Source organism: Eubalaena glacialis, chromosome 2 (assembly GCF_028564815.1).
Source record: "Eubalaena glacialis isolate mEubGla1 chromosome 2, mEubGla1.1.hap2.+ XY, whole genome shotgun sequence".
Lineage (NCBI taxonomy): Eukaryota > Metazoa > Chordata > Mammalia > Artiodactyla > Balaenidae > Eubalaena > Eubalaena glacialis.
The window spans coordinates 163,126,006-163,147,413 of record NC_083717.1 but is presented as its reverse complement, the minus strand read 5'-3'; the positions used below and the strand labels follow the sequence as shown (position 1 = coordinate 163,147,413).

The window sequence follows — 21,408 nt, the reverse complement described above, 5'->3', positions numbered from 1 at the left end:
CTTACCCCTAGAGATCTAACCTTTATAAACCCCATATGATCCTGTCCTCAATAGCAGGCTGGAAGACATGAACCATCCAAATGCACACATCATTCCACCATCTGAAGTCCCACCCATGTGGCAGGAAAATTTATAAGAACAGGGTGGTAATAACAACCTGTTCTAAGATCCTGCAGCTTTAGTTGTAAACCTCAGGCCTGTCCCCACCCTTCTCTGGGGTGTCACGGTCTTGAAGCTCGAGTGAAAGCACAAAGATGGCTGCATGACACACTTTCCCGCAGGCAGCTGGATTTCCTGTCATGCGTGACAGGAGGAGGCGGAGGGGGGATAGGTCTTCTGGCCAGCTGGACTGCAGCTCCATAACAAAACAGTCCACTTCCATTCAAGGAAAAATAATATAAAAGAGACACTACAGAAGGTGCTCGCACTGTGCTCACGGGTTAGCAGAACACAGTCAAAGGTCACCAGCACTGGGCTAGGCAAACAAGAGATCCGGAGCATCAAAGGGACTTTACATAGCACAGCAGATGCCTCGGTGGCTCGGCTGAAATGCACTCGACACGCACCAGCAATCCAAATGTCTTTCCCAGAGACATGAAATCCCAAAGGAAGGGAGCCTGCAGGGCATCAGAAGGGCCATGCTGCCCCACAGCACAGGGTGCTCCAGAGGGAGCGGGCACCACTTCTCGGGAGTTAGAAAAAAGCAGAAGCCCAGCAGCACCCCCCTCTCATCTGCCAAACTGACCCTCGTTGAGATGGCAGCTGATCTCCATGGCTGGCTTCCACTCGCCATTCTTACACGTCAGGTATTTGTAATCACCCTTCAACATGTAGCCTTCAGCACACAGGTACTCGATGACGCTGCCCGAGTTCAGGGGGTCTCTACAGGGCCGGGGGTGGCAGATGTAGCCACCATTCTCTGGCTCCGGGGGCAGGGAACACACTGCAAAGACAGAGAGAGCAGAGGTACGGTGGTGAGGTTTTCCAGCGAGACTGCCGCCAGCGACAGAGAGGGGCAGCTCTGAGGGCTTCGGCAGGAAACACACCAGGAGCAAAGAGCCAGCCCCTTGGAAAGGCTGCTGGCCAAACTCTGCAAGTTCAGGTTGCCAATGACAGAGGGAGGTGCCCTGGCAAGAGGGGAAGCTTGGCTGCTTGCAGCACTTCCCCTCGCCCTCCCTCCCCAGCACTGTGCCTTAGGACAACTGCATCCATCACTGAACAGTAGACTTCAACAAAGCTGAACTTAACAGAGATCTAGCGCATGTGGGATTTTTTTCGCATTTTATTTTTTTATGATTACAAATTGTGTATTCTTTTTTTTTTTAACTCCCAGTCTATCCCTCCCCCTGCCACCCTTCCCCCCTGGTAACCATAAATTCATTCTCTAAGTCTGCAAGTCTGTTTCTGTTTTGTAGATAAGTTCATTTGTATCTTTTTTTTTTTTTAGATTCCGCATACAAGTGATATATATTTGTCTTTCTCTTTCTCTGACTTAGTTCACTTACTATGATAATCTCCAGGGCCATCCATGGTACATATGTACAATGGAATATTACTCAGCCAATAAAAAAGAATGAAATAATGCATTCGCATAATGTGGTTTTAATAAAACTTACTGAAATACACAACGAATCAGAGTGACAGGTGATAAAACACCAGTAACCTGCACAGGGGAAACATTAGCCTTGTTTCCAACATCAATACCAGAAAGGATTCCTTTGCATAATAAAAATGTGACTTCTTGGCATCAGAGGGGATTTCTGATGCATTTCCTGGGAGGCTTCCCAAGCCCCCATGCACCACCCATTCCCTGACTAGAGCGGTCACTGGCATCACTCGTCTCTATCCCACGGTAACGCCCATTATTTTTCATTCAGGTAGGACTGTTTAGTTTTAAAAGCACCTTCATTGACCTCCTATCTCATTTAATCCTCTGACAACTCCATGAGGTAGTTATCATTTCTCCCTTTGAAGATGAGGACACTGGCCCACAAAAGTTAAATGACTTTCAGCCAAGTCAGGCAGACCTGGGAGCAGAGCCAGGGCTTCCGATTCTAAAACCTGTGCTCTTCCCACCAGCAGACACTGCTTCCACCCCAGGAGTGAGTGGGCCTTTAAGGAGTGCATATGTCAAGGTTGCCTCCCCTTTGAACAGGTCAGTTAGGGAGATGGCAAGTGGTACCTAAGTGTGATGGGAACGCTGGTGTAGGTAAGTTGCAGTAATACGTCAGAGGAGCCGGAAGGCCTGAGCAGCCCAGGGAGAAGGCAGCCTCCCCTTCTGAGCCCGGACACACACTGCAGAACTGAAGTCCCCCGGCAATGGATCATGGGGTGTGCCTAGCAAAAATAGGAGGGGACAGGAGGGGCATTATGGGATCACTGTTAGGAAGGCTGGGCTGGGGGAGAAGACATGCTGGCAGGTGGCCAGGCACCCACAAGCTTCAACTTACCACAAGCCTTATTACCAAGCCAGGAAAGATGAAAGTCTCTAAAGGACATTTGATTTTGCTGACAAATACCCTGTCCCCATTGTGACTACCACAAGGACATCAGTATGAGAATAAGAACTGCTGGGTTTCTTTTCTTCACTTCCTCTAACAGACCTGGAGTCTCTGACTGTCTGAGATAAGGTGCTCTCCCTTCACGGGACCACCCACCACTCTCTCACCAAATACCACTTCCCTTCAACCTATTATTAAGCAAGATGACTGCCAGCCAGGCTGTGGGGTAGATACTAAGTCGAAAAAGAGATGGTGGCTCCCTGCCCTTGGGCTGCGTATCACTGAGACTGGGAGAAAAGACTCCATATTTAAAGCTATTAAAACCCTGGGGTAGGTCCACAGGGATCCAGAGAAGTCTGGGCAGCCTCTCTGACACCAGCAGATGAGCCCAAATAAGCCCCCTCAGTCCCCTCGAAGCACACACCTCCTCCTCCTCTAGACTCTTCCAACACCACCCACCTCGCCCAAGGTCTTGAACGGGAGGGAGACACAGGCATCACATTCCTTCTGGTGCCTCTCTAAACTCTGGCCAAGTAGTTCAAAGAGCTGGCCAGCTGGATTTCCAAAGGAACCTCAGCAAACTGCTTTACCCCTTACACTTTCCCTCTTTTGTTCAGGGCAACAAGCCTGCCACAGATTCTCCCGGCTCTCCTTGGGTTGTGTCTAATTGGTTCATTTCCTCAGCGTAATTAATGATGAGCACCCGGGAGGCAGCTCCCGAAAACAGGCAGGACCCACTTACAGGTCCAATGTGCTGGGGAAGACGGTCCCAGGGGAAGGGCTGCTGACTCTAAAACCATTCCTGCTCTGCTGGGTACTTCTGCCCATAAAGCCCACATCTTCACGGAATCTCTGAGAGGGGCCCTGGACATCACCTGGCACCCATTTTATACGTGCAAAAAATGAGGTCTACAAAGAGGCGACTTACAATTGTATTTCAATTCAACTAATATTTACTGATTACTGTGTAGGGATCATTGTGCTATGCTCTGAAAAAGGACAGAAAGATAAGCACTTCAGGTACTTGTAGCCAAATAGGGGTATGACAAGTAAGTCCACACATATATATTTTTAAATTAATTAATTAATTAGGTTGGTTGCACCAGGTCTTAGTTGCGGTAGGTGGGCTCCTTAGTTGCGGCTCACTGGCTCCTTAGTTGTGGCATGCGAACTCTTAGTTGCGGCACGCATGTGGGATCTAGTTCCCTGACCAGGGATCAAACCCGGGCCCCCTGCACTGGGAGCTTGGAGTCTTAACCACTGCGTCACCAGGGAAGTCCCGACACATATATTTTAAAAGTTGTTTTCTTCATGGCTTCTGGGTTTTGTGTCTTGGGTAAGGACATTTTCCTAAACATACTCTCCAATATCTTCTTCTAACGTTTTATAGACTGGGTCCTTTGTTATGGACCCATAGAAAAAAAAATCATAGAAAATATATACATGGTAAAAATCCAAAAAGTAAGAAGGTGAACATGGAAAGTAAGCCCTTCTCCTTTCCTAGTCAACTCAGTGCCTCTCTCCAAAGATACTCCACACAGATTTATTCCAATACACATCAAAGAAAGGGATTAGTGTCACAAGAGAGGGAGCTGAGAGCAGGAGACCAACCTTGTGTGGGGAACGGCTGGAAACGGCTCGTGGAGGAAGTGGCATTTCCAATGGGGCTTGATTTCAGCAGGAAAGGAGGTGGTGGTTTGAAGCTAATGCACCAAAGTAGGATAGTGTAGATTAAGCCCAGAGAGCATCAAGTAGCCTAGGTTAGCTTGGTTGCATAAGAAAATTTGGCCGAATAAATAAATAAATAAAATATAATGATAACAGTAGTAGTAGTAATAATAATAATAATATTGTGATGAAACCATCTTGTAGAGGGGCCTTGGCTGCAACAGGAGGTGTTTATACTATATTCAATGGGCAGAATTACAAGAGGAGCTGAATTTGATATAAGATGGACAGAAGTGGAGAGAGCTTTTAGAGTAGGTCAGCAGTAGAGCAACCCTTGCATGGTGAAATAAACTGGACAAAAGTTCTTTTATGTTTGTCTATGAGGATCATACAAAGGAAACAAACTAGAGTACATTAGGTTCAGCGTCACAAAGGGACTGCCCCAGGTCCAAGGAAAAATAAGGAGGCCTTAGAAGGAAAAGTCAGAAAAAGGCAAGATTGTTTTAAGACGCCAAGAACATAAGGAAAAAATATGGCCCTCTTGCCCAATCAAAGAGCAGAGTGGGAGAGCCATGGCAAAGAGCAGGTGTTGAAGAGGACCGTCTCGGTGACGCCTGGGGTTCACAGGAACGGGAAGGACATCAGGAAGAGCAAACAAATCATTCAGTGGCTTCCGGAAGCCCCTGTTCTGGGCAAGAGGCTGACTTCATCTGTGCATCAGGCTTGCTTGCTCTCTGACAACCGCAGGTCCGCAGGGGGAGTTTCAAGCTCTGTTCCTAGCCCCAAGAAGACAATGAACTCATCTGATTTGGCAAAGCTGCATAATTTTAAAAAGAGAAGGAGAAAGCCAGAAGATGGAAATTTTACAGAAAAAAATCAATTAGCTCTCCTTAGCTTCCTTCTCCGCTTTCCGTTATCTCTTACACCCACTTAGGCCTCCAGTGAGCACGGGAAGCAGCGAGGTAATTCTCCAGGGGGCCCGGCAGAGTGCCTGGAGCACAGCAGTCATTGAGCGAGAGACCATGTGACCAGCTGGTGAGGGTGCAGACGGAGGAGACGCAAAGCCATCTGGCTGATACTTCTACCCCCAAGTCCCCACAGCCTAAAACCATTAGCAGAAACCAACAAGAACCCACAGTCAGCACTTCTAAATGTGTTTTGCTTTTGCCATTTTGGGGACCAGACTTTTAGGAGGAAGAGACAAATTAAAGACAAAACAAGTCTTGTAAGATTCCATAACAAGGGAATCAAAACAAGCTCCAGGAATAGCCCTGGGATCAAAGTATTCAGTTTAACAAACTGAACAAATACTTGAGCGCCTTTAAAACGAGGTGTGGGGCGTAAGGAGTGTGAAGATCAGCTTGAGGAGCGGAAGCAGACATGTAAACACCTAGTGCAGTTAAAAAGACTCAACCTAAGAGGTGTCCATCTGATGTCACTTACCAAGAAAACACTACACTCCCACACACAGTGCCTGAGGGCTTAAGAAACTGTGTCAGTGTTCACTTGCAGGTTTGAAATAATGTCGTTTTACACCAAAACCAGTGCAGTGGCATTTAGAACACAACTGAGCACAGAGAAATAGGTGCTCAGTGAAGGTGTTCAAAGGATGGCCAGAGAAAAGCTTCCCTGGGAATTCAGGGGAGAAGGAAGTGGTTCCCCCAAACCCGGCACACCAACACGGCAGCTGTGGTCATCAGGGACACGGCTGAGGCAGTATCAGACGTGTCCCTGTGTGGCTGTAACTGCATCAAACAGTTAGAGCGAGCCTCTCCTCACAAGACGCTCTAGCAGGGCCACAGAAGTAAAGGAGACAGGACCATGCCCTCAGAAAGTTTACCGTCTACAGGACACGGACACGCGCACAGCCAACTCAGATGTAAATGAAAGAAAGAAGTGTTCAAAGGTGAGCTCTTCTATTGGCCTGGGGTGACCTTCTGGGTAGGGACATCTTTTCTGTTCATCTGAGAACCACTGGCGACCAGAGGAAGGTGAGAGCCCAGGCAAAGAGAAACGGGAGAAAGGGGAGGAAGGAATGGATGGAAAGCACACACCTAGCACAATACCGTCCAACAGAAATATGATGCGGCCACACAGGTGATTTTAAATTTTCTTAGTAGCCACGTTAAAAATGTACAACTGGTGAAATTCATTTTAATAATGTATTTTATTTAACCAATATATGCAAAATACATTTTTGATAGCTCAACCCATAATCAATATAAAAATTTATTAATGCGATATTTTATATTCTTTTCTTCATAGTAAGTCAGCACTTACAGCGCATCTCAAGCCACACTAATCGCATTTCAAGTTCTCAAGAGCCACCTGGGGCTAGTGGCCATTGTACAGGACGGCACAGATGCTAGGGATCTGAGAACAGTGGGAAGGGTTCAGACCACACGACCGAGTGTGAGACAGGAGGCTAACAGCAGATGAAGACACCATGGAGCACTGAGGGTCCCTTCAGGTTGTTTTTTAAAGCACTGTTTATGTGCTTGCTCTCAAAGCCCTTTCTTGATATATGAAGGTCCAATTTCTACTTCTAGTCCTCAATGGTTTGCTAGGAACAGAGAGAGCCAGAGAAAAAGCAAGGCAAAAACAGCAAAAAAAAAAAAAAAAAAAAAAAAAAAAAGGCATTCAAACGTGCAGACTTCTTTTTGCACGTAAGACAAGGAAAATAATAATTACTGCAAACAGCGTTATTACGTGTGCCAGGCACTCTTCTGAGCTCTCTCTTTACACGAAGCAGGTACTACATTTTCTCCATTTTATAGATAAGAACAATGAGGCTTAGCTGAGTTGAGTCATTTGCTCCAAGCCACACATCTCTAAATGACTCAACAGGCGCTCTGGCTCCTGAGCTGCAGGCCTGACCACGAAGCCAAGGTGGGCCTGCAGAGGAGGGCAGGACACCAGGCTCCATTCCGTGGCTCATCCCCCGATGAACTAGGCCTAGGGCCTTTGGAACATCTCGCTACTCTGTGAAAGGTGTGAGCTTGCTAGTTCAAAGGGGAGATGATTCTCCTCAAGAAAGCCTCCCCAGAAAGTTGGTACTGGGCATTCCAGACAAATGCAAGGGGGGGATGGGGTATCACATCTGACTACAGTCTAAAGGTTCCTTCTGAGGCCTCCTTTAGAAATCTCAGTAATTACAGCTCCTAGTCACTGACCATCTACTATATGCCAAGTACCAGTCTAAGCACTTTACATGTTTAACTCATTTAAACTTCACAGAAACCCTGTAAGAAACATTATTATAACATTATACAGATAAGCAAATTGAGTGAGAGAGGTTAAGAAACTTGCTCAAGGTCACCCAGCAGGTTAAGAGGCAGAGTCAGGATTTGAAGCCAGGAGCGGTGGCTTCCCACTCCACGGTACTCCCTGGGCAGCAGCAAGGGTGCTGAGCCCAGCTTCTCCTCCCACACCCGCATCTTGGAAAGGGAGCCACAGAGAGAGAAGCCCAGTGACGAAGACAAATCTGGGTGCTGCCTGTGGACACTGGTCTCTCTGGGGTTCAGTTTCAGTCCACGCAGGCACTGAACCAGATGGCCTCCAAGTCTGCCATTGGCAAATCTGTCTAAGGTGGGTGGACAGCCAACCTCACCACCTCCCAAGATTCCGTCATAAAAGTCCTACAGCCACCACGGTTTTGGACTGAGCACAGGGTGTGAGAAGCCCCAGGAGAAGCACCCTGTCTGTGCAGAGGCTCCTGCATCCAGCGTCAGGGCAGATTCCTACCTTGGGCGCGTGGTGAGGGCAGAGGACCAGGCAGGCGGAGGTCAGTTAACTCAAGAGGGAACCAAGGGCTGCTTCTGTCCATGGCTTCCCCTGGCTTTCTGCCTTCCTGGCCCCACTCAAATAGTCAAAAGTCTTAAACAGGCTGCAGCGAGAGGGAAGAGAGGATTTCTCATGCCATTTGCAACCTTCCTCTCCTCTAAGACAAACCTTCCCAGCAGTCAGACAGGAAGCCCATTGTCCAGCCAGGATCCCTTTTCTCATGAGAACTTTCCACATGCCGGGAGGAGGGCCAGCTGTGGCGCTCAAGCCCTTCCCAGGGTGTGGCACTGGAGCCGGGGTGGAGGCTCAGTGGCAGAAGCCACCGCGGCTTAGGCTGTCCCCACAGCTCCTCGCAGGCCCCCAGCGCCACCATCCTGAGAGGGGCCCAGCCCAAGCCCTGCTCCGGGGGCCTGGCTGCTCACAAATGGGTCTGGCTTCAGAGCCTGTCCCTCTTGTTTTAGGCCTGAGTCCCTCACTCCCCCCACCTCACAGGAGAGGGGACATGCCAGCCAGCAGGTCAGAGCCCACAAGAAGGAAGAACATTTTCTTTACTGAACCCCGCCCCAAACATAAAAACTCTTGTCACCTGGAAGTAGCCATCAAAGTCCCTAGTCGTTCTGAAAGAAGAAGTGCTAATCCTCTGCCTGGAAACCCTGACCTGAAAGTACAACGGGGTCACCTGAAACCCAGCCCATCTTTCAAGACTCAGTTCCAAGGTCGCCTGCTCCAGGACACTGTCCCAAAGAGAACTAAGCAGCACAGGGTAGAGATTACCAGCCTGTGCCTACAGTGAGAGCACCCGGGGTGTGTACCGCTCTGACAGTTTCCCACCACGTGGGCTCAGGCAGATCTTCCTATGCGCCAGTTCCCTCATTTGTAAGATGGGACACTAAAGGTATGTACCTCACAGGGGTGCTGTGCAGATTCATCACAATCATGCAGGTAAAGTACCTGGTAAAGGGCCTGTCACACTCCAAGTGTTCAATAAACAGCAGCTTTATTACTCCTCCTCTGTTTTCCCCTAACATCTTCACACCTCTCTATAAACATCACTGTATTGTTGTCTCTGCAATTATTTTCTCACAGGTCAGTCCTTCCCCTACCTCTCCATTAACCCACCCACCTACCCAAGCTGTAGGGCAAGCATTTGTTCTGCTTCCTGTTCTGATTCTTGTATTCCCAGAACTCGGCACAGAATCTGGCAGAGAGTAGACGCTTAGTAGAAATCTGACTTGACTTGGAAAATTTTGCCCACATTTCAAGGCACTACCTTGTTTTTAAATGCAAAGGGTCACATGGTTTCCGATTTGAGATGAGTCAGGAGCAGGTAACAGCTGAAACAGGAGGGAAGGGGGTAGGGCACAACCTTTAAAAGAATGACACAGCCATAGGACAAGACAAAACTGGTTAGAACTAACCAGATCCACGACAGAGGAAGATTCCACTTCCAGTGGACCTTGAGCCTCATTATACGCTCATTGTAATGCATTAGCTAAATGGTACACCCACTAGCGCCATGACAGTTCTGAGGCCAACCATAATAGGTCAAAAAGTGGGCGGTGGCCCAATTCCTGGAAATCCCCGCCCCTTCCCCCAGAAATAGTTGGAATAATCCTCCCACTCATTAGCCTACGAAATTACCCCGCCCATAAAAACTAACCACCCCATATTTCCAGAGCCTCTCGCCTTCTGAGATGGCCCACTCTCTGTCTGCGGAGTGTGTTTCTCTCTAAATAAATCCACTTCTTACTTATCACTTTGTCTCCCACTGAATTCTTTCTGCAACGAGACATCAAGAACCTGAGCTTCATTAAGTCCTGAAACCAGGTGTGTGATCTCCATTAAAAGACCTTGGGTTCAAGTCCCAATCTCAGTTTAGGCTGGGTTCGAGTCCTGGCATATAGGTTCAAGTCCCAATCTGAGCTGCACAGTTTCACAGCAGAGAGACTCCCTCTGCATAGTACATTCTCATGTTCTCTAAGCTGGCATCTACCAGTGAAAATATTCTCCCAGCCAACCAGGATCAGGGCCACAAAGAGTCAGAGCATGGTCTGATGGATGAATCTGGGTTTGACCTAGGGGCCTGCCCTGCAACCCTGTCAACTGCCTGAACTCTTCTGAGCCTTACTCCTTGACCGCCAATACCCACCTCCGTAAAGTGTTTGAGGGGACAGATGAAACTGTGTACCTGAAACTGTCTTGCATCATGCCTGGCACACAGTAGGCACTGATACATTCTTTACATTTATTTTCACATTGTAAACTAAATTCTTACCTCTGGTTTTTGGAACGGGGTAGGGCAAAGACTCTGGCAAAGAAAAGAAAAAGGGCTGCTTCAGAAATTTCTGGATATCTGGAGAGAGGACAGGCAGAGAGCAGAGAAGGATGAATACTTTGGAGGGGCTTGCTTTGCTCCCTCCTCCTCCAGCTCAGTAACATGCCAGCCCCTTCCCCACTTCTCAGCAGAGACCGGGCTGCTCTTGGCTGACAAATGGCCTCCATATGGCCTGGTACCCCTTCACCCCCTCTTGTTCTCACAGCTCAGGGACCTGGGGGACATGCTGTCAGCTGGGACTGCACCCCCTACCCCACCCCTACACTGTATGACTGCTATAAAACGGGCATGCAGGAGGACCACTCTCCTTCTCCTGCTGCTCCAGGCCTGGGCTGTACAGCATCTAAAGCCCCCCACCCAATGTAGTGACCTACAGAGCAGCGCCCACAATTGTCTGCCGCCCCCGCCCCCAGGATGTTGGGACACAAGCAGAGCTAGGGAGCCAGGCCATTCCACAGGCATTAACAAATGATACTGTGTTCCCTTGAGAGTGGTAGCTAAAGGGTTAAAGGGTTAAGAGAAAACAGATGTTTATTTTTTTCCTCATCAGCAATTGCTACTTCCTGGTCTCAGCTCCGTCATCCTATCATCTAAGGAAGTTGCACATGAGTCAGCTCTCGCCCTCAGAATTCCTCACCTCCAGGAGGACGCAGGCTGGTCCTCTGGAGGAAGGCCCCAGTCAGCTGCTTAAGGCACTATCCAACCTCAGAAGGATAATTGATGAGCGAGTGATAATTAACTTAGGAGTCGGGCTTGGAGTTTACAACAGGGTTGGACTCTTGGGTACAAAGCTCAGAGCTGTGGTTTCATTTCCAATTCTGCCATCTAATGGAAATGCTTTATGCCAAGTCTGGTGCCAGGCACACACAGTAGGCCTTCAAGAAACACAAATTTAAATTTAAAATAAATGTAGAGATCTCTGTTGTCCAACAGGGTAGAAGGGACTAAGAGAATTAACATTTATCACCAGGCGCTACACTAGGCACTTTAAAGTTGCCATCCTAATTAATTCTCCCGTCCTATGAGGAAGGAAAGTGAGGCTCTGAACAATTTAGTAGTGGCCTGAGGTTACACAGCCACCCAGTAGTAGTCTGGATTCAAACTCTGGCTTGCCTTTCTCCCCATTATAGGGAAGCTCCCTGTCTACAGATGCCACCAGAAAAACTTACCCCAAGACCTACAAAAGTATAGCATGGGGGTGGGGTCCATCTGACAAATGTTATAGTAATTCCTGTTTGGAGAAGAATGTGGACTGGTGAGTTTGCTTGTGCCCAGAGGACTCAGCTCGTATCTCAAGTGGGGCCCCATTTTTCCAGAGAAGTGGTGGGGGGAAGGTAAGACAGTGTCCTTCACTAAGCTCTGAGCATTACAAACAATGGAGCTATTTAAGGAGCACAGATCCCAAAGCTGCAAGTGGGAGAGGGTATGGGGGCATTTTCAGCTGGGAACACAAGCCTTCCAAGAGGGATATATGAAAGGAAGCTTGCCACTAAACGCAGAACAGGGACGCGAGCTAGAGTAGATAGAGGGCTGCCCTTCTGCCAGCTGCCCAGAATACATAGGATCACTGGGGCAGCTCTGCCAAAGCCCAAAATAAACAGCCTCTGCCGTGTACCTCCAAACAGTGAGTCAGGCAGCGTCTTGCTTATGCCGGGTGCTCAACAAGCCACTGCTACTTACCGAGGCCCACACAACTGCGAAGAATGAAAGGAAACAATCAATAAACTCTACCCACAGACGGTGGCAGAAATCAGCTGAGGTGGCAGAAATCAGCTAGGGGGATGGCCTAAAACCAGCAAGCACCACACTTCTTTGAAAAACACTCACCAGTAATTGAGGGGTAAAGGCCTGAATAATCTTTCCTGAAAAAACAGATGTGACTGGGTCTCCCTGTGACAGACAAGGTGCAAATAACAGACTACGAGTCTAAGGCAGGCCACAAAGTGAGCCCTGTATATTCTGTAGGGGCTTGTGTCAGGCTGACCCTACCACAAGACTAAAGGACATATAAAAGGGAAAAGTTGTTTTTTTGGAGGGGGGGGGGTGGGTGGCATGGGGAATGAAGCTAGGGCTAGGGGTCTTGTCTTTATCACCTCTGAACCAACAAGTATAAGGAACACTGTGACAAACGGACCATGGGAAGACAGAGTCAAAAGTTACAAAGTCCACTCATCTGGAGAGTCTCCTCTGTCCTGTGGGGGATGGGATTCTCTTATTTAAACACTCCATCTGTTTAAACCACCCTGTCTCACATAACCACCACAGGAAAAGGAGCTTGTCAGGCCTTCTTGGTTTCCTCTGCATCTCCTAGAAGGGGAACTTATCAGCCTGCGCTATCATTAGCTGATCAAAGGCGGTGAGGAGTCAAATCCGCCCAGAGGTTATTTTGTTCTTCCCTACTTTCAACTTGTGGATCTTTCTAAATTTCTGGACCAGATGGAGCCAGAGTACTCCTAGCAGATCCCTTTCCTTCCCCCAGGGCAGCAAGGAAGACAGGAGAGCCTCTCACCTCCTGTGAATCCACTCAAACCCGCTGTCAGGTCCAAAGCAGGGCCCCTGGCCCCCAAGGTGCTCTCTCACACGTCTGGGACTGGCCTCCCCTCTGATTTTAGCCTGGGTATTTATTAGCCTGACTCTGACATACTGTCAAGACTCCTTGATCATTAAACAGAGCGACCCCAAAACAGATTACGGAAGCTTTGGGGATAGAGTCTCAACCATGCTTTTATTTGTCACACTGAGACCCACGCTCCTGTTACCTCCCCTGGCCTCTCTTGGTCTTTGGACCCCTGACCCTGGCAAGCCACTTTTGACTGACCGATTGAGATTCCTGGTCAGAAGACGTTGCCTGTTGCAGCCTCACCCATTCTGTGCCTCAGTAGATAATCTTTTGTATTCCAAAGAATGACTTTCACCCAGAAGAGAGGTAAAAAACATTTGCAAGCACTGATTCTTATTCTCTCTGGATTTCACTCTCCTAATAGGAATGCCTTCCTCAATGTAACAAATAAATATCTACGAGCACCTACCAATGTGCCAGGTTGGTGCTAGAAATTCAAGAGCAAATAATACACAGTTCTGTCCCTGAGGAGACTTCAGACTCTTTGGGGAGATAGATGAGGAGCCCCAAATACCTTATAATAATAGTAACATCTACGCTGTTTATCCTCCAGAGTTCACGTAGGGATTACATGTATCCATCCATTCTTTCAACAAGTTTTTACTAAGCACCAAAGCACTGTAGCAGGCAATGGGAGAAGAAGGGTTGGGAAGATGGCAAAGATATAGGCCCTACCCTCTGGGAGCTTATAATAAATAATCACAATAGACACATGTTAGAAATCACTATGGGCTACAATAAGAGGTTCTAAAGAAAGATTAATCCAATGAGGAAGAGATCAGAAAGGAAGAAAGAAATGATAACAGAACTCCAATTCTAGGGGGAAACAGGATTGTGACCACGGGATAAAAGACTGTGACTATGGGATTGTGACTGGGCTAAAGGAAGGGGGAAGAACACTCAAGGGGGAAGATAAGGGCATGAGCAGCAAAGGCAGAGGAGCAAGAAGAGGCGGGTGTGTGTGTGTGTGTGTGTGTGTGTGAGAGAGAGAGAGAGAGAGAGAGAGAGAGAGAGAGAGAGAGAGAGAGAAGCAGCAGGTTTAGCAGGAGATAGCTGGAAACTGAGAAAATCAGGCTGGCGCCAGAACAGGGAGGGCCCTGACTACATAGCTAAGGAATGAAAAGATCTTGGGTTCCTCTTCCATAAAATGAAATTTTAAGGACCTTTCCAGTCCCATAATGCAAAGTCATGTTACTACTAATAAAAAGAAAGCCTGCTCTACGGTACTAATCCAGCTGAAGAAGCCAGCCATCTCAATCTCCCTGCCTACCCTGGCAACTATTTTTCAATGGAGCTGGCTGTGCTGGTGCGGTGGAGTGGGCACAGGAGAAGAACAGAAGGGGAAACGACGTGAGTTTCCCAGTGCAGATGCATCATGCTTCTTAAGTTTGCCGAGGTGAAGGGGGCCAGAAAAAACTGGAGGGACTAGAGCAGAGAAAAGGAGTACAAAGACATCTCGCGGTCAATTTCTTTCCCAGGGTTCTCTCGCATGGCAGCAGATGGCCTATCCCTGAAGGACTGGATCTCAGAAAGCAGCTGCTCCCAGGTCCTGGTCTAACAGCTGGGGTCACAGGACCTCTCTGCACAAGCTGAATGCCAGAAATCAATGGGTTGCATTGTGCCTGCACGCATGAACTCTCGTGTCCAGGCTCCTGCCCTATGCCTGCCTGGAGCAGAGGACTGGGAAAAATAACACTACACACTTTGAAAGACTGCACTTGCAAATTAATGGAAAGATATAGTATTATAAAGTCCAATTTCATTTAAATTACCTTGACTTTGCTAGGAAACTATTGAGATGCTAATTATTTGAGAGATAAAGGACTCATCAGTGAGAGGGTCAAGGGGAGAGGGAGCAGAGGGACAGATCATAATCAGAGGAAAACCCCTCACTGTCTCCGGCCCTCCTCTTCTTCCTGCCCAATGCACGGAGGAGTCTGACTCCACCATACCAACCAAAAAGCGGGCTAGATGTTCCATGTACTGGAAAGGGGGATAAAAATCCATAAAATGATGTGTGTGTACACAGAGGAGTGTAAGTGTATGATTACATAATTAGGCACATTAAAGTATTTATACTGCTGAGACTAAAAGCCCCTACTCAAAGGCATTCCACCAAAGTTGAAAGGGGAAAAGAAAATAGAAAATAAAGCATCTAATTGCAATCTTCCACAAAGCCAGACATCCCCAGCTGGTGCCACAGCTGAATTCTCGTAATTAACATGTTGTAATGGCAAGTATGAAAGACACTGTATGCTTATCAACTCCATGCCGTGGCCAGCCAGGCATGGGAGAAGCCCGCAGCACTGCTACAATTAAAGAGATTTTTCTCTTTCCATTATAATGGTACCTTGGTGTAGGAGGTCGGTTATTTTTTCTTAAAAACTTAGTTGTTTAAAGCACACACATAATAAAACTCTATACCCACAAAGTCAGGGACTGAGACTGGAGAACATAAAAAAGTTCACAGTCTAGGAGCTGGCTTATTTTTGGTGGTTGGTTTTTTCTTACCTCCCCAAACGTAGGGCTTTCCCAGTTAGAGAAGGCTAGCAATGTTTGAGCAGCCTACACTTTTAAATAAATAAAGCCCATCTGACAGCTTAAAAATCATAGGTTAAAAGTATCTAAATAGAAAAAAAGATGACAGAAATTAGCATATAAATGAGTACAATGCAAGGGGAAAGGCCTTGATACATCAAGAGAGTAGATCAATACGGACTGTGTTCCAAAGGGCACACTCAGCCCCAGAAGGGCCGTGCACATTTACAGAAAGGGTTCTGTGGGACTTCCCTGGTGGTCCAGTGGCTAAGACTCCACGCTCCCAATGCAGGGGGCCTGGGTTCAATCCCTGGTCAGGAAACTAGATCCCGCATGCATGCCTCAACTAAAGATTCTGCGTGCCACAACTAAGACCCAGTGCAGCCAAAATAAATAAATAAATATATATATATATATTTTTTTTAATTTAAAAAAAGGGTTTTGTTTTTGCACAATTCTTGGTCACAGCAGAACCTGGTTTTAGATAGTCCCCCCCATTTCCCTGAAAAGACCCCCCCCCCACCAAAGTCAAATAATAGGTTTACATATTATAAGGAAGTTGTGTTCTCAGAAAGCCAAACAAGATGGTAAAACGCCTAATCATACTCTGCCTTTTACACTCTTGGACAACATAATTTGCGCATGTTTTTTACATTATTCTTTAACTGTGTTTTTTCCTCTTCATAACTGAGCAGGGCTGTTGACTTAAGAGTCAGCAAGCGTTCAACTGACACTAATGATTCCCTACTTCTGGCATGCTCATTGAGTTTCAAAATCTTTTCCTCTATTATATCAACTTTAAAAGTCCTACCCTTCTTCTAACTACCATCAGCGATGTCGTTTTCCCATTGTCAACCACCCTTAGAGCATAAACGTCCAAAAATTCAAGTTACTGCTACAGCGTACACGGCTGCACAGGTGGAGACAGCGAGGCTGCTCAGAGTGTGCCGCAGGCCGGCAGGCAGCCACACCGCAGACCCACCGCCAAGAGGTTCCTTCTCAGCTGCTGCACCAAAGTCCAAACTCATTACCCAAAGGTAAGCGGGGTGTCGATTTACAATGCGCCAAAGTACAGGTTGTTCCTAAGACAAATGTTTAAAAGCTGACTGCTCAGCACTGCCTCAGAACTACCTCACGAGGAATCCAATTTGGACCCCTCGCCCCTCGCTCCCCCAGCCCCAAAGGCCCGGAACCATTTTGGTGAACCTGGAGAAAATACATTCTAAGGTAGGCCCAGATACAAATGAGGAATGTGTCCAAGGATCACGAGCACTCAGCAACACACACACCTGCACTTCACAAAGAAGCCAGGACTGCAGCCAGGGTGCAGCGGTTTGCACAGCACCAAGGGAAGTCAAGCTAGTCAGCATCTGCCACAGGCCTGTTACTCAGATGACAGCTCATCCTGGGTGTCCCTGGCCACTTTGCCTTGTTGATGGCACACGCGCAATCAGGGATCCCGAGTCTTCGCAGATGCCTCCAGCCAGACCTTGCAGTGAAATAACGTTAGCAGAACAACAGTTCCTTCCCCACTGCCAGGAGCAACTTGGCCTACGGGAGACAGAATCCACGTGCTTCAAAGACTCCACACAAATGGGTGGGCACTCCTTTGGGGCTAGGCCATTTGTACTCGCAGCCCCTGTACAAAACCGAATGAAACCATACACCCCAAGACAGCATAGAAGTTGCAGAGCAACTGATTCTGAACTCTGGGCCTTCTCCTTTCTCCCCAACAATCCCCTCAATTTTCCCAGCTAGCCTCACCTCTCAGAGGGACAGAGAAAACACAAACTCAAAGACAGCTGGGCCTTCTGCAAATGTGGGCCGGGCCACTAAAGTCAAACCTCGCTTTACGGACCACCCTGTTACTCAACTGTAACAAAGTGATTACTCAGAATTACTTAGCAGTTTATCTACCAGCAATCCAAACAGAGTATCTGGGGCCTTAGTTTTCACAAAAAGGGGAAGAAAGCACTGGTCTTTTACATGAGGTAAAAGCTGAAGTTTCAAGGCTCTAGGCTAAGCCCCGGCACCTCTCCTGCACCAGGGCCCCAAAGCCCTCAGTGGAGAGAGCCAAGGCTGGCAGCGGAGCCTCTGCCTGGCCTACACCCTGGCCTGGTGACAGGCTGGGATGATCCCCAAAGAGGAACTGCTCACTTCCCAGGGCTGCAAACTTGACATCAGCCCTGGCCATGCTGTGGGTCTGTGCTGGGGAGCTTGGGGTGGGTCAGTTGGGAATGGCAGGCCAGGCCCAGGCCCAGCAGCTGGTACGGAAACTGTGATTCTTTTTCTGACTCAGGCGAACTGGGCAGTACCTCCCTGGGCAATCATTTACATTTCCCTCTTTCTACTGGAAATTAATAGCTCTTGTGATATGCAAAACGTGCTTATGCTTGTTTGTCCCCACTGATACAATCTCTCTCAACAAAAATTTATTTTCTCAATTTCCATTTTTCTCGAAGAGCAGCTACTAGACAGTCTATTAGAAGAGCACTTTCTGGGCTTCCCTGGTGGCGCAGTGGTTAAGAATCCGCCCGCCAATGTGAGGGACACAGGTTCAAGCCCTGGTCCGGGAAGATCCCACATGCTGTGGAGCAACTAAGCCCATGGGCCACAACTACTGAGCCTGCGCTCTAGAGCCCGTGAGCCACAACTACTGAAGCCTGCACACCTAGAGCCCGTGCTCCACAACAAGAGAAGCCACCGCAACGAGAAGCCCGCGCACCGCATCGAAGAGTAGCCCCCGCTCGACGCAACTAGAGAAAGCCCGCGCGCAGCAATGAAGACCCAGCGCAGCCAAAAATAAGTAAATAAAATAATTTTTTTTTAAAAAAGAGCACTTTCTGACTGATACTCTTTGATATTATTTATAATCCAAAGTTACCCAAATTCCTTATTTAAAGTTGTTAAGGGGGTGCAAGGCACAGGGGATGGTAATAGTACTCAGCACTGGCAAGGATTTTGGAAACAGCACTCTTTTACTCCTGATTAGGCATGAGGTGACTTGTGTCACCTGGATCTGAGCAATCATCCCTGGTCAATCACATCCTAAAATGACCAGCTGGAGGGATGGAACTCACTGCACCTTGTGCCTGGCTCCACTGGGCCCACCAGGGCACATCACACCTCCACGGTGGGCCTGGTCAAAGCTCAACTCAAGCTGGCACCTAATGGCTGGTCCTACTCAGCCAGCACTAACCTCATGGCCTGAGTTGCTGTGCCCTGCCAGGGGGAGCTGCAGGAGGCCAGAGGCCACAGGCACTGTGGGACCGTGCTCACTCAAGATAGAAGCCTTCTACCAGGCCACCCCTCCCTCCCAGGACCCAAGTACAACTTCCTTCCAAGAACTGTGGATGGAGCTGGGGTTCTCCTACTGCCCACCTGGAGGCATATTCTAACTCACCCTGATCAGCTAATATTCCCCCAAACCACATTTTTCCTAATGATGCTCTCTTCTCAGAATCTTTGGAAGTCTGCCAATTTCTTTCTATAAGCCTGTGTTTCTCCTGGATACGCCAGGCTCTCCACAATTTGGTCTGTCCCATTTCTCCAACGTCAAGTCCCACTAGGCTACCCGTACTGGCCTTATTCACCCACACTCATGGCCTCGGATGGGCCTTCAGGCTCTTCTCAGCTCCTTCTTCCCCTCCTCTCAATATCCTTCATTTCCCTCCATCAACTCAAACCCCTCCCATAGTGCAAGGCCTGGTCTTAGTGCTTTCTTCTACAGTAATTTCCTTCCTCTGAACTAAAGTACCCTAGACTACACAATCTAGCCCATAGTTACACACCATTTTGTTCGCCATTGCTACGTGGGAGTTGGTCTTGCCTCTCCAGGGTACAGCTCAAAAGAACAGAGAACCCACCTTCACCAGCCTGGGCACATTGAAGGCACTGAACAAATACCTGATGGAGCTTGTGTGCAGAAGGGCTGATACCTCTTACAACGTGGACTGATTAAATGCTTAAAAAGTCCCCAGCTCTTGCTTCTCAGGGAGTCTCTCCTCCCCACAGCCCACTCCTGGACCCAGTCCTGGCAGACTCGGAGACTTCTGCCTGCAGACAGCCAGCATTCCAGCTTGCATCAAAGCGTCAAACAAAGGATTTCACAATGCCCCCACCCCGCTTCAGACTCCAAAGCTCTTCAAGGGCACCCTGTTTAAACAAGAGGTGCAGTATATTTTTGGGAAATGATGAAGCAACTTCCCATAAGAGAAAAGAAAAAATTCCCCAAGTGCAGAAGGCTTCTTGGAAAACAAATAGAACAGCTTCCCTTGCCAGGGCAGAGAGAAAGGATTTGACATCCAGGCTCCTCGTCCTTGGCAAAGAAGCTTGCTGTGCGGGAACAGGGGAGACAAGCCGCACGGGGAAAAAGGAGGCAAATCCTTATGGCCAGATGTAGAACACAGCAGTTTTCAGAGTTGGAGGCCCAACCTAACGCCTCATTTCACACTGCCCAAGGTGCCACTGGGAGCTCCACCATCTTCTCTTCCTCTTACACACCTTAAGCAACAGACGTGACCCTATGAAGTTGGGTGCTAATGCAGTATTTCACACACACCAGGAACACTTCTACTTAAAAACAATTGCATAGGGAATTCTCTGGTGTTCCAGTGGTTAGGACTCGGTGCTTTCACTGCCAGGGCTCAGGTTCAATTCCTGGTGGGGGAACTAAGATCCCGCAAGCCGTATGGTGCAAAACAACTGCACAGTGACTCCTCCGGTGGATGGTAAAATCCTTTTGCAGTAACCACACTCTTGGACTTCCCTGGTGGCGCAGTGGTTAAGAATCGGCCTGCCAATGCGGGGGACACGGATTCGAGCCCTGGTCCGGGAAGCTCCCGCATGCCGCGGAGCAACTAAGCCCGTGCGCCACAACTACTCAGCCCGAGTGCCACAACTACTGAAGCCCGCACGCCTAGAGCCCGTGCTCCACAACAAGAGAAGCCACCGCAATGAGAAGCCTGCGCACCGCAACGAAGAGTAGCCCCCGCTCACTGCAACTAGAGAAAGCCCACGCGCGGCAACGAAGACCCACTGCAGCCAAAAATAAATAAAATAAATAAATATTAAAAAAAAAAACCACACTTTTTTTTTTAATGGGGGGGGTGGGTTTTGTAATTCATACATTAGGTTTGATTATAAGGATTGTTTTCTCACATATTGCAGAGTGTCTGCGTTTCAGGGGAGGGGGCATGAGCAAACTGGGGTAGAAGGAGAAAATTCCTATCATTGTGCTTGATCTTCAAGGCTTAACTAACTTCTCATATTTCATCTTTATAACCACTACTAATCAAACAGTACGGCAACATTAGCAGTACTCTTCAAATAAGAAGAAAGAAAAGCATCACCCACAAAGGAAACCTCTCAGGTCCATATCCATATAAAGACCTAATGTTTCCATACCTAGTAACCAGCATCTGTGTGTTCAGACCTCACTTCTTTGGCATAAGCCCCTTCTCCCTGAACTTGAGAATTCATGTCCACCTGGACTGTTTACATGGACCAGAAGGCAGTGTGCAACACGTCAAATCCTAGCTTTGCCCTCATCAGCAACACGAGCCAAGGAACAACTCTTCCCCTTCTGCTGTCTTACTTTCCCCACCTACCTAGTGACCATTCTCAAGAACCAACGAAAGGGCCATAAACAAGCTGCCAAAGAAAGTCAACTCTTTCAGACACAATAACGATGTGAAGAAGGCTCCTGCAAGCTTACAGTCTCGGACTTGAATCCCTTCTCAGGTACACACCCCAACCTCTTACAGCAGGCACGCAGGCCTGAAGTCTTTCCAGCAGTAGCCCCCTTTCTCCGTACCCACGTGGATTCCTGCTACAAAGCTCTTTCAGAAAATAAAAGTTAATCTACCTAATCTGCATCTCTAACAGATTTCGAGGGTTTGTGAAATTTTATTTTTTAAGCTGCTGAAGGGGAGGCAGGAGGCTGGGTGGGGCTAAATGGGAAA

At 48.1% G+C, this 21,408-nt stretch overlaps 1 protein-coding gene across 4 annotated transcripts in view; it reads right to left on the bottom strand.

The window, feature by feature from the left end:
• SUSD6 (sushi domain containing 6) overlaps positions 1 to 21,408 on the bottom strand; it is a 92,147-nt gene that overhangs the window by 9,942 nt on the left and 60,797 nt on the right. For all 4 annotated transcript variants that reach the window (XM_061180966.1, XM_061180969.1, XM_061180967.1 and 1 more), the window contains exon 3: positions 746 to 943. In XM_061180966.1, the coding sequence (XP_061036949.1) occupies positions 746 to 943 (198 nt within the window). The remainder of the gene's footprint in view (positions 1 to 745; positions 944 to 21,408) is intronic.